This window comes from Megascapheus bottae, chromosome 7 (assembly GCF_031878675.1).
Source record: "Megascapheus bottae isolate mThoBot1 chromosome 7, mThoBot2.hap1, whole genome shotgun sequence".
NCBI classification, from domain to species: domain Eukaryota; kingdom Metazoa; phylum Chordata; class Mammalia; order Rodentia; family Geomyidae; genus Megascapheus; species Megascapheus bottae.
In genome coordinates this window covers 27,454,618-27,468,339 of record NC_143515.1, presented here as the reverse complement: position 1 = coordinate 27,468,339, position 13,722 = coordinate 27,454,618, and the positions used below count along the sequence as shown (strand labels likewise).

The 13,722-nt window shown below is 37.3% G+C and overlaps 1 protein-coding gene across 5 annotated transcripts in view; it reads left to right on the top strand.

Moving 5' to 3' along the window:
• Positions 1-13,722, top strand: part of Ctnna2 (catenin alpha 2) — a 1,042,262-nt gene that overhangs the window by 320,601 nt on the left and 707,939 nt on the right. For all 5 annotated transcript variants that reach the window (XM_090336597.1, XM_090336596.1, XM_090336594.1 and 2 more), the window contains one exon: positions 4,659-4,862. In XM_090336597.1, the coding sequence (XP_090192723.1) occupies positions 4,659-4,862 (204 nt within the window). The remainder of the gene's footprint in view (positions 1-4,658; positions 4,863-13,722) is intronic.

Genomic DNA, 13,722 nt, shown 5'->3' with positions numbered 1-13,722 from the left:
TACACGTGGGCACACATGCACACACACACACACACATTTATATACACATACACAGCATCATGCACTGTGCTTTACCTTTCTACCTTCCTCTCCTCTGAGTGGCTTCTCTCTAGTCTTTCACATCCATCATTGAAATATTTCACACTTCACATCTGCATCACAGATACAGATGAGAATGTTATAAATTTATTGTTTCTTTCCCAGGGAGATTTTTTAAAAAAGCTTTTCCCTTGTGATCTATAAATAATAAATAATTCCATTAGAAATGTGATGGATAGTGTTACTTTTCTACAGAATTTGTCAAGCCCATTGCTTCATATATTTCCATCCACAGCAGCTCCCAGCCCTGGCAGAAGGGGAGATCCACTGCTGACATCGCCAAGTCTCCCTGGCAACATTTCCCAAATGGTGTTCCTTCAGTTCTCATAGACAATGCATGCATTTTAAGCATCTTTCTCTCTGTGCTTCCATGGATTTGGGAAATACACTCTGAGCTAACTGCTGTAATTCTAAGCTCTCCAAATCATTTCATATGTTAATTTTTCTCTGGGCCATACAATACTTCCAAAACATATTTTTCCATGTAACCTTATTTTCCCATAGAAACATTAAATCTCTAAGTGCCATGTTCTATAGGAAACTACTTGGGAGATGGTGCTTTAATGACAAGTCATGTATTTACGAGTATTTACATGTTGCCGAGAGGCTGTTTTTGTTTGTTTGTTTGCCAGTTCCTTAGTGAAAAGTAGAAATGTGTCTTCATACATCTCCAATGGTTACTTAATACAAGTTCTGTCTTAGGGACAATAGATGATTTTGAAGTGTCTTCAGAAAATGTAAAGCAGAACAAATGTCCACTGCACTTTACTTTGACATAGCTCTCTATAAAAGTGGAAAATAGATCAGTAATATTCATGAGAAAGATAGTTTACTAATATCTTGATTATAAGTGTATTTTGACTCAATAGTTTATTGATTCTGTTTTCATCTGTTGTATCTATCTATCTATCTATCTATCTATCTATCTATCTATCTATCTATCATCTGTGTCCACCTACTTTTTTCAGTACTGTAATTTGAACTCAGAGCCTAGTGCATGCTAAGTAGGCAATCTATTGCTTGAGCTATGCCCCCAGCCTATCTATCTGTCTTTTTGTTTACCAAGTTACTTAACACTATTTTCAGATAGTATCTAAAATATTTGCTTGAGGTCAGCCTCAGACCATGTTTTTTCCTATACATATATCTCTGTAGCTGTGATTATAGACACCCAGCCTCATGCCTATCTTGTTGGTTAAAATGGGGTCTTACTAATATCAGGTCAGTCTCAACTCACAACCCTTGGATTTCTGCCTTATAAAAGGCTGCTATACAGCTGTATGTCAGTCTAGCTCTCAATAATACATCCTAGCAGCGGGAGCTCATGCCTGTAATCAAAACCACTTGGCAGGCAAACTGAAATTACAAGATTGTAGTTCAAAGTCAGCCCAGGTGTACACTGGAGAGCTCTGTCGATTAATAGCTGAACATGGTAAAATAACCATGGTAATTAGGAGCCACTGGCTGATGCCTATAATCGTAGCTATGAGGCTGAAATATAAGGATCAAAGTTCAAATCAGCCCAGGGAGACAAATACTTGAATGTCTTATCTCAAATTCACTTACAAGAAGCTGGAAGTAGCGGCATGACTCAAGTACTAGAGCACAAGCTGTGATTCTGAAAAGACCAAACAAAAGCACAAGTCTCTGCGTTCAAGTCCAGTACTGGTAAATAAAGAAAAAAAATTGTCAGTGACAAGGAACAGAGGGGTGGAAATAGTGTAGAGAGTATCCATGCCTGAAAATAAAAGCAGTAGAGAAAGAGAATTTAATAGAATTCACTGGGAAGAGAAGAATACTAATACAGATTCAGGAGGCACAGAAACATCTGTGCTAACTCATATTTTCTTTGGAATTTCTATGTTTATGGAAGGGACCCAAAGAACTCTCATTTGTATGGTGGCCTGCATGTGATTTTCCACACTGGACAATTGTACCCAATAGTACAGCACAGGGGCCAAATTCCAGACAGTACATTTTAGAATTGAGTAAACATCTGTTTTTTTAATCCCTTTCCAAGTTTTGGGAGTGCAGATATGAAGCAGCCATCAACTTAAAGCCCCACACAGAATAACCATCTCCTCTTTGCAAGACTTTACACATATGACTTCTAAACTGAGGCAGAAATTTGAACAATTTTTTTAGGAAATCTGCAACCCTCCCAAGACTGTAGCATTGGTCTGTATTTAGTGTGTGTGTTTTCTTCCTAAATTATAAAATACTACACCCCATTGGGCAAATCCTTAAATCGCTTGTGCTCTCTCTGGCTTCCATTCTCCTCCCTTCCCCCACCTTACTCCTCCCCCTCCCCATTTCTCTCCTACTCACCTACTCTGCTATGGAGATTATGGAGATTTTTATTTTAATAGAGAAACAGAGCTCTGGATATGCACAGCATACCCCTTGGAAAATAATCCACAATGTTTCAGAAGACGAGGAAGGATGTGGGGAAACCATTGCTAGAGCCCATAGCAGAACTTTCTTTATCATGGATGAGTAGGGACTTGTTTTAAATACTACATTAGAATGAAAACATCATTTGACAAAGCCATCTTCCATGTTCCACAGTTCCCTCAGTAACATGATGTGCTTGTAGCAGGTGCATAGCACCTTGTTGGTTGGCAGATTGGCAATGACTGCCTGCATTTTTTTCTTATTATACTTGTTAAGACATTCCGTTTTTGCTTTCTAGTACTTTTTTAATCAGCTGAATTTGTAAGGATTAATGTGCTTTGAATAACTAAGAAATAATGAGCTTTGAAGGAAATAGTAATAGCATTGTAATTTTAGTGAGGAATCCTTGGGCTGGAAGATGATTTCCTGCCACCGGCCCTCTGGTCCCTGGATCCTCTGTGTGTATACCTCTAATGATGGTTAGCTCTCTGCTTCCAGAAGCAGATCATCCCACTTTGGCTAATGCTGCTGGAATGATCCTCACCACTTGAAGCAGAAATGGCTTCCCTAAAGGGAGCTCACATGTGTGTAATGTGAATGTCACCTTTCTGCTTCTGACAGTTAATTATCACCTTCATCCATCTCTTCACTGCCCTGCCTTGTGGCAAGTTCTCTGGGGATATTCTCCTGTATACCTGACCCTTCTTTCTATCTTCTTTTTGATTCACATCCTTCTGTATTCCCTGTGCCTTTATTTACCTTATAAGGAGGTCATTCTCCCTTGTTAGTATTTCAGCGTGAAATATACCAGGCAGTTGCACGTATTGAAGGATTTCTCCCTGTCTAGTGATGCTGTGTGGGGATTTGGTGGAAACTTAAAGTGGTAGAACCTCATTGAAGCTGATACCCAGACACTTCTTTCCTCTCTCTGTTTTTGCCCATCATAGGTGGATAGCTCTTTCCCTACATGCTACTATTACCATCATTGTCTTACAATCAATCCAGAAACCATGGAGCCAACCGTGGTAGACAGAAACCTCTAAAGCCATGACCGAAATTCTTCTCCCTATCTTCTTGTAAGATGTTTCTGTCAGGTTTTCAGGCATATCTACCCAAATGTAACTCACACACCAGCCTTGTGTACAAGAAACCCTAAGAATTCCTGGATCCTTACCAAGGCTGACATCTCTCCTGAGTTCTGGACATGTATTTCCATCCATCTATGGACACTTCTGCCAACAAGACTCCAGGTTCATCCTACTTAGTCACAAGACTGAGTTCACATACTCAGTGAGGCCTTGCTTTTAGGAAACATCTCTTCTGAGATCTTTGGGAACCTGTCAATACATCTAGTAAGGTGCTGTCAGTTAATGATGAGAAATCTCATACACATGTACACATGTATATTTTTTATGAATCCTTTCCTACAATAATTAGATATTATGCCTGACATCAGTGGCTCATGCTGATCTAGCTACTCAGGAGGCTGAAGTTTAAGGATAGAACTTCAAAGCCAGCCTGGCATGCATATATATATATATATATATATATATATATATATACATATGTCCAATTAATCACCAAAAAGCTAGAAATGGAACTGTGGCTCAAGTGGTAGAACACAAGCTGTGAACAAAAGAAACTCAGGTCCTGAGTTCAAGCCCTAAAACTAGCACAAATTGCAGAAACAACACCAAACTAGATTTCAAAATTAAGATTTTATGTAAAAATTCTACTTTCACAGAGTTCTTAATCTTAAATTTTACAAAAAAAATGTAGTTCACGTAGTTCTTTAATCTTCCCCTAATCCTCCAAAATGCTATACTGAAATGTGCTTTCCTGGAAAGCTACTTATATTAAAAAAAAAAATTCAAGAATGGGAAGCCAGTTTCACAGTCTCCTTGGAAAATGCCTCAGCCAAGATTAGGCTTTGCCAAGAACATATTCTTCCAGCAAGATTTGCTGTTTTCAACCTGAAGATTACATTTAAAGCAAAAAAAAATACACACCGAAGTTAATATTTTGTCAAGGACATTTTAGAGTTTGTCTCAATAACTGGTTTCCCTTCCTTGGGAGAAGTGGTGTCTTCTAGTTTAGCAAGCTGAGTTCAAGCACAGCTACCCTCTTCCCTGCTGAGTTCATTTGTTTTCCCCTAATTCTTTTAGAATAAGATCATCCTGGACCCTATGACTTTCAGTGAAGCCCGGTTCCGGCCATCCCTGGAGGAGAGATTAGAAAGTATCATCAGCGGTGCAGCCCTCATGGCAGACTCATCTTGCACCAGAGATGACCGGCGGGAACGCATTGTGGCAGAGTGCAATGCTGTGAGACAGGCGCTCCAGGATCTGCTCAGCGAATACATGAATAATGTAAGTCTATCGCGTGTCTCAGTTCTCCTGTCTCCGTGGATGCCTTCCTGCGATCTTGTGGCTTTTAGGGAAGCATGCATAGCATGGTAAGAGAGGACACGTGGTTCCCTGAAGTGTGTCAGGTGAAACCAAAGAATTGCTTTGGGACAGTCTGTGTCCTGATTTTGTTTCAGAAAGCGCTTTTAGTAGGGAAGAGATGGACAGGGAGTAAAATCTTAAGGAAACTTGCATTTTCTGCTGAATAGTTTCTTCTGGGGTGTTGTAGTGGTTTTGTTGCTGTTTGGTGTTGGTAAGATTTCAGTTGGTGAATGTCAGATGATTGGTAAACACCATAGGGGATGTGCTGAGAATAGCTACAGACGCTAATCTTCATGGCTAAAAGGGTGTGATAAACCTAACAGGTTTTGAATGGTTTATGTGAGTTGGTTAAGATGGAGAAGTTGCAACTGCAAAAAAAAGTTTGCAAGAGGTTTTTGAATTCACTACATAGGTAGAAATTCTTAAGCGCTAGTCTCTAGTTATTCATTCAGATATGAATGGTTCCTGGCTATCCTGCAGTACAGACTGGCACTGTCTTCTCTCGTTATAGAATGTAGCAGTTCACATATTCCTTCTTGCTTTAAAAGACACTGAATTACTGTTGTATTGATTTGCTACATTCATTAAACTGAAATGATGCCCAGTATTTATAACAATAGATGATCCAGAGCTCCCCAGTAGCAGACTTCTCGGCTTGAGAGAATATATATAAATATATATATAAATATAAATATATATAAAATATAATATAAATTGGAGGAAAAAAATAACAGATGAAATTAGGTCTTGATATTACATATTGACAGAATGTTCCAGGTAGAGATCAGGTAAATTAACGGTGTTCCTGAACATCTGCTTAAGTATTTCACCTGAGAATGTTAAGTCAAAGCAGACACACAGCACTTTACCAGCCCCACCAGGAGACAACATGGTCAGGAAGCAGCCCTGCAGCCTGTAGATTCAGCAAGGAGCCAGCACAGAGAATGATGGGGCTCTTCCTGCCAGATTCCAGAGAACTTTACTCAGAAACCAAAAGAATGATTCATGGGGAAACTCTATAATCTGACATATAAAATAGGTTTGATTTCCATAAACCTCCAGATTATTTGAATGGAAGATACACCCATTTTGAGCACAAAGAAAATAAAGTATGGATTCATCCTGTGGTTCCTAGCTACTTCTAAAGACTGCTGTATAGAACCTGGAGGGCCAGACATGCCATGAATTTGGTCTCTGGGGCAATATAGGGTCCAGATAGGAATGGTGATCACTTGTGCCCCCTAGCCAGAGAAAATAGTTTGCATAGCACATTTATCAGGAGAGAATGTTTGTGAAAATAGGGATCCTATTTGCTGCTGTTTATAATAGAATAGCAGAGGTCTAATGGCTTGTCTGTGGAATCTGGTTTTATATTGTGGCATGATAGTATTTCTGTCAATGAATAATTATTGCTAAAGAAAGGAACAGAAATTACAGAGATGGTGATGGTAAAGATGTCAAAATAAATAAATCAGAAAAATATGTTCCAATGAATAGAAATCTCTAAATATGATTAAAGAAGAGTTGATGTAGATGTGATATATAATTTTCAGTGTGATGTTGAGAATGCTGTCAAAATAGATGTTTTGTTTCACGCCCCCCCCCCAATTAATGTAAACTCACATGGATCAACAGAGCTGGTAGATTTTTGTGTTTTATTGACTAGGCTTCTATTCTGTAGTTCAGAATTTTGTGACACAGGACATACTTTGGATTTGTAGTTTGTTTTCTATTTCAACATAGTTATAGAGCATACATGGAATGGAATGGTGTATAAAATTCTAAGTATACAGCTTCTGTGCAGGCTTCACACCCAGGTTTCACACCAGCATCAAAGCCTAAAACAAAACATTTCCTATTTGACATATATAGAAACAATTTATTTGACATATATAGAAACTGTTTTGGTCTTAAGACTTTTTCAGTGATTTCAAGGAAGATATGGATACAGTTGTATTTCCTGCACAATACATACCCCGAGAACTTGTTACCATTGCTACATATCAATTTGTATTTATTTTAAAAACATATATGAATTCATTTTTATAGACATACATTAATAACATGAGAAGGTTTGAGTGTAATAATTCCTCAAGTGTGTACAGTATATGTTGAACTAATTCATCCCTATATTTGTTTAATTACTCCTTTCTTTTATTTCAACCATTAATATACTTTAATCTCTTTCACCTCCTATTACCCACTTTTTTCCTCCTCCTTCACCTACTAATTCTCCCAGAAGGCAGCCTCCCATTTTTACTCATATCCCATTAATAATTTAAAGAATCATATAGCCATTTATCTTTTGACAGAAAAATCAGTTGTGTAGTTAATAACACACAGTAAGTTATTCAGTATTCCTAGCTTGTCATAGTTCTTTTTAAACTTTTTGATCTTTAGGAATAAAGATATTATCAAATTATTACCTTGCAGAATTTTACCTTAATGTGTGAGTTGGTATCATTAGATCAAAAAGTTATGTAAAGATTGGTTTGACTGACATGTTCTAGATTCCCTGCATCTACTGATAAGTCCTTGGTAGATATTAAGAATATTCTACTGATGTGCAGTCAGAGCTGTTCTAAAACCCTACCCCATGCCAAGCACTATGGTTGGACAGAGAGATGCCATACACTACATGACTGGCAGGGGACAGCGGTCATCCTGCACCCTAGTCTATGATTTGGCCAGTGGAGTCACACTGAGTTCAATTGAATGCCTTTTGTTTGTTAGATATTTCCACACATGTTTATTTATTTAAATATGTGCATGTGTGATTGGAAGATGTGAACAAAATTAGGCACTTAAGAAAGTGTGTTATAAAGAAAATGTCTGCGTGAACAGATAGATGTGGACAGACGGTTCAATTGCAGAGCAGTGAACATCAGTGCTAGAGAAAGTGTGACAAAGGCCTTAGGAAGTTCAGCTGCCATACATTGTTAGACCAAGTTTTGAATATACTAGAAGTGGCAATTCTCTTTCCAGTAGTCCCCCTGTAAACAAGCTGTCCTTATTGATTATCTGTGGAGACTCACAGGTATAGACTCTTTTTCAAAAAGACATGTGGCCTATAATTATAAAGTTGGATTAGCACCATCAGTGAGATTCTTGGAGTATTACAATTTGTTCCAAATTATAATTAACACATAAAAATTTCCTATGCAATGTGCAACTATATATAGCATATTTTCTGGATAATAAACTTCTTTCTTTCATGAAAAAGAAATTCTAAAAGCGACCTCATTGGAAGAAATTTGTGATGCACTGAAATATGGAATGCTTTCTTCATTACATAAATGTGCAATTGCCACCCTCATATCATCCACCTTTTAAAATGTATTCTAGGCTTCTGGGGAGACAGAAACTAGCAAAACCAGTTCTTTGTTCTCCTAGGACTTATGCTCCAAAAGAAGGAAATAAACAATACATACATATGCACTCTGGCCAAGAATTATTTCAGAGGGTATTACAATGCAGTGGCAAAACAGAAAACTGGAAGGCAGAGAGTATGGGAGCATTTTCCCAGATGGTCTGGGTAAATGAAAATGAAGGATCTTCTGGAGGTGGGAAGCAGTCAGCCCTTGAGGGGAAAGGTGTAGGAAGGCCCTGCCATGAGCACGTTTCCAGAGTCTGAGCATCTTGGGGAGTCAGTGTGAGTGTTGAAAGAGTCTAAGGAGCTTGCTAAGATGGAGCTTGCTAAGTCATAGAGCAAACACCTGTACAGGACCTTGTCTGCTATTACTTAAGATTTGACTCTCATGTTAATAGAATGATTGATGATTAAACAGAGAAGGCTGGACAGAAAATGTCAGGAGTCAGATGCAGGAAAAATGATGAAGAACTACAAGAGTTCTAAAGTGGGGCAAGCCTTGGAAGAATTCACAAATGTTGGATCTAGCAAGTCAAGTATATAAATTCTGACTCTAACAAGTTCCTTACACAGAAACCAGTGAGAAGCATGTGCTGTTTTGCAAACATAAAACTCTCCAGGTGCTCATATAATATCTTCATTTGATTTTTTGTCGCACAGAAGATTCTGATATATTTGCATTTATTAATTTGGAAATGCCTGGCTACCCTACTAGATAGCCTGTATCTTAATGGGCAGTTAAGTAGAAAAATTCTGTTTTAAAATTAAATTGCCATAAAAAGTATCAATATGGTTCATATTCTTATACAAGACCAGAATATATGATAATCCAAGTATGAAATTTTAATGCAGAATGATAAGAAGAAAACTCAATATTTATTCTGGGTACTGGAACTATAAAGACTGAATAATAAGGATTCATATGAGGTTTCTTCTTGATGCACAATTCACTGTTTGGTCTTATGGGATTATATGATGAGGAGATGTTTGTAGACTGTGTTGTATGTTGTGGTGCTATGCAGTTTGGTTGATGCTTGTGTGCAGAGACTTTCTGTATAACTCATTTTTTTATTAAAAATAAAGCATTAGTAAAGGCGTAGTTTTAAAAATTATTATGTAAATAGAGGAAAACTTTTCACAGTAGTGGCAGAGATCCTATAGATGTCAGTCATGAATTCACGATGTCTGCCTAGCTATAGTATACTTTTTATATTGTCCTTTTAATCTAAAAGTTGGCCTAAATTTAATTAATTCAAAATTTTAAATTGCATACAACAACATATATGAGTATATCCAAAAACTATATATATAATACAAATATACATATATATATATATATATACATGTAACACTTGATCTTACCATGTTGCTCATATTCATCTCAAACTTTCAATCCTCCTGCTTCCACTTTCCAAGCGCTGGGGTTACAAGAATGTACCACCATATTGGCTCAAAATTTTACACATATGTGTTCAAAACAACAAGCAAACAACAACATTGGAGCCAACTCTTTCCAAATTTCTTGGACCTTTTACATGGATCTCTAGAATTACTAAAGAAACTACTACCATAAAGTAGGTGTTCACACACTCACACACACACACACACACACACACACACACACACGTACACATGTGAAACATGTACATGAATTACCAATATCTGAGGCAAGATTGTGTTAGATTGTTTTTTTTTTTTTTTTGCCATTCCTGGGCTTGATCTCAGGGCCTGAGCAATGCTTTGGGGCTTTCTCAAGGTTAGCACTCCACCCCTTGAGCTACAGCATCACTTCCAGCTTTTCTATGTATGTGGTACCAAGGAATTGAACCCGGGTCTTTGTGCATGCTAGACAAGCACTCCACCACTAGGCCAAACTACTGGCCCTGTGTAAGAGTTTGAACTGATGTTGAAAGTGTAACTCACCTCAGTAAGCTTGAGAATGGAATGAGGACCCACAAGAACAGCAATACTGTTTGTAAATGGGCAGGTCCATTAACAGAAGACCTCAGACAATTGTGACCTTCATGCTGTTATTTCACAGTACATAGTGGAAAAGAAGTATATGTTCATCATAAATGATGAAATTCAGAAAAATGAAAATAAACATCATTTCTCTCCTATGCATAAACATTGCCAGAATTTGGTATGTGCCTTTCTAATATTGTTGAACTTACAGAAAAGGCCTATTTAACATACATGCTCACAAGTTATGCCTTGACTTTAAGAAAATGAACTTTTCTTGTAAATTATATTTTGTAATCTATTTTATTTACTGGTCATACTGTAGATATATTACCATATCAAAGACTTTTGCTACCATCATGTTCACTACCTGCATAGCATTTCGTTGTAGAAGAATTTAATAATAGATTCAGAAGCAATTCATTTCAAGTGTAATTTTAGATACAGTATTGAAAAGATAAGTTGCATACTAGCAGTCAGTGAAGAGGTCATATTTCAAACTGAAAAATGACTAAAGAACAGGGAAGAAGTGAACAGAGAACCTTCCAATTTGTGTGACTAGGGGATCCCTGAAAAGTTTTACATGAAAAAAATGTTTGCATGCAAGAAAACCTAAATGCCTATGGGATTTTATGTAAAATTATCATCTTATAGGTAAAACTGTATACAGTAAAACACACTTGCAGTCCTAGTAACTCAGAAAACTGAAGCAGTATTGTGAGCTCAAGGTTTGTTTGGACAACATGGGGAGACCTTGTGTCAAAAAATAAACACACACACACACACAAAAATATAGGCAGGCCATGGTAGCCCATCATGTAACCTTAGCTACCTAGGAAGCTGAGATATGAGGGTCAAAGTTCAAATCCAGCCTAGGCAGGAAAGTTGATGATATTCATATCTAATTAACCTCGAAAAAGCCACACAAGGAGATGTGGCATAAGTAATATTTTTTGAGCTTTGAACTTGTGATCAAGTTAACTGGTCAGGTTTGATGCCAAATCCCAGAGAAGGTATGAAAGATTCTGAAGACAACCTTGAAGACTAGTTATATGATTATGATAGGCACTATGGGAGGCATATTAAGACCATGCCAAGAGGGAAAAAAAGAAAGTCTGTATTCAGAAAATAACCTAAATCCAAAAAGGCTAGAGATGTGGCTCAGTAATAGAAAGTTTGCATAGCAGGTTCTAGACCCTGAGTTTAAACCTCAATTCCTGCAGAAAATAAATCTCGAAGTAAACACATTGTGTGCCATACAGGTGGTTACAAATGTATTGACTGAAATATAGTAGACTCTAGGGGGAACTCAAATAATACCATTCCTTTGACAGAGTCCAAGCCCAACAAAAGAAGCACAAGAATTGGTTACTTGCTAGCAAGAGGGGGGTGTGGAGTCCAGAAGGGAAGAATAGATAAATGCAGAGGAGTGGGTTGATGCAGTCAACAGTTCATCATACACAATACAATATTAAGAAAAGTAAAGGAAGGGGTGAATGAGGGCAGGTTGAGAATGTAGAAAAAGGGTGACAGATCAAGATGTGTTGTATTCATGAACTGCTTTGTTAAATGGCAACTCCTTTGTACAATAATTTAATGATAATTTTTAAAAATTTACAGCATTTGCAAATGGTGACACATTTGAAATACATATTATAAGAAAGGAAAAAACAGAATATAAAAGTGACCTTGTCATAGGAATTATTTCCCTGGTACATTTTGAAATGCAGGAAAAAGGCACATTAGTTGTTATTCTTGATTCAATATGAATTTTGCTTTTAGTATTATCTATGCCTTCTCTTTTCTCATTTTCAAATTATTATGTAGAGTTAATGAAATTCACAAAAGTCAATTTGGCTAATTATGTTTTCCTATTAAAAAGTTTCTCCTTAGACAGTGGTGGTGGCATGGCCTACATATTCCTAGCCAGTTAGGAGGCTGATCTGAAGATTGTAGTTAGAAGTCAGGCCAATTAGGAAAGTCCAAGGGAATGTTGAAGCAATTGACTAGCAAAATGTTGGGGATGGTGGTATAGATCAAGTGGTAGAGCACTAGCCTTGAGCAAAAAAAGCTGAAAGATCATGCCTAGCACACAAGTTCAAATCTCAATAATGGCATATATTCAAAGTTTCTATAAAACAAAATAGTGGGTGTATTTGTTCTAGATTTATTTTAATAATAAAGCACATATCTGTTATATGTAAAGTCCTGGGTATGGTATGCAGTAATTTAGTTTAAAAATACAGAATAAAAATAGAAAACAATGAATGCTGTGTTATGAGATACGTATAGCCCTCATATCTCCATGTTCCAGATCAGGCCCCCTCTCCCATTTCACAGGGAAATTACAAATTGCATTAATGTGACTATCTTCAACCAGTGGAAAGATTCCTATTATTGCATACCTGGTCCCTCTGATAAGATTCCCTTGCCTTTTTTATGTATAAACTTTCTTCTCTACTTTTCTTTTGTATACTTTCAAATATGTTCAGGAGCCTCATCCATATTACCTTTAATTTCCAATTCATCTATGTACTTACATTCCTTAAATGAAAGTTTGATTTTTATGAAGGTGAGACATTTTCTAACTCATTTTAGGTGGTATTTAATGGTCAGACATTTAAAAATGTAATTACTTCATCAATTCTTTCTCTGAAGCACAAGATTGTCTTATCTAGTCTTCCAAAAGATATATGATTGACACAGAAGTCTTCCTGGAATGTTTTCCTTTCCCTCCTTGAGTTGTTGTATTTCCAATCCTGTTTTCCTTCTCTGTAGCTTTCAGTAAAACTTTCAGTTGCTCACAGAAACATAAACTTTTATATTTTTTCTTACAATTCTCCTGTTTGCTAATGAGACCACAGGATTCAACTGCATTTGCTGTCATGGAGTCTCAGAAGGCTACAAATAGCAATGACCCAGACCCAGGTGATTTGAGAACTTTCATCATGTTGACAAGATATGTTCCCTGGGGTAAACAGTAAAAGTGAGAATAGAAGAGAGGTCAGGTCTCCCTCTGGAGCAAGATTGTACTGGCTCTGAGAAGTCCCAAGAGGACACCAGACAGGCAGTTGACATTAAGGTGCATACATCATTCAGTGTTGGTATGGAGCAGTAATTAGAATGTGGCAGGTCTCCCTGGGTCTTAAACACAGACAGTGTGGGAGTTTTCCAAATAGGGGACTTAGGCACTTGTAAAAAGTATAGTGTGTTATTCATACTTGCTGTTCATTCTCATTAGCTGGTAAAATACACATGATGACTTACAGGATCCCAGAGAAGGACAGATTTCACTAGTTTTATTTCCTGTGTTTTATCATGTCAGTCTCACATATTATCTCCTTGGCAACAGGCCCCTTGTTTATGTTCTTGTTGTTTCACATGGCTCTCTATCCTCACTCTGGAGGGAAAGTTAGCACAAGTAGGATCCTATGCTTTGGAGTCTTTTGT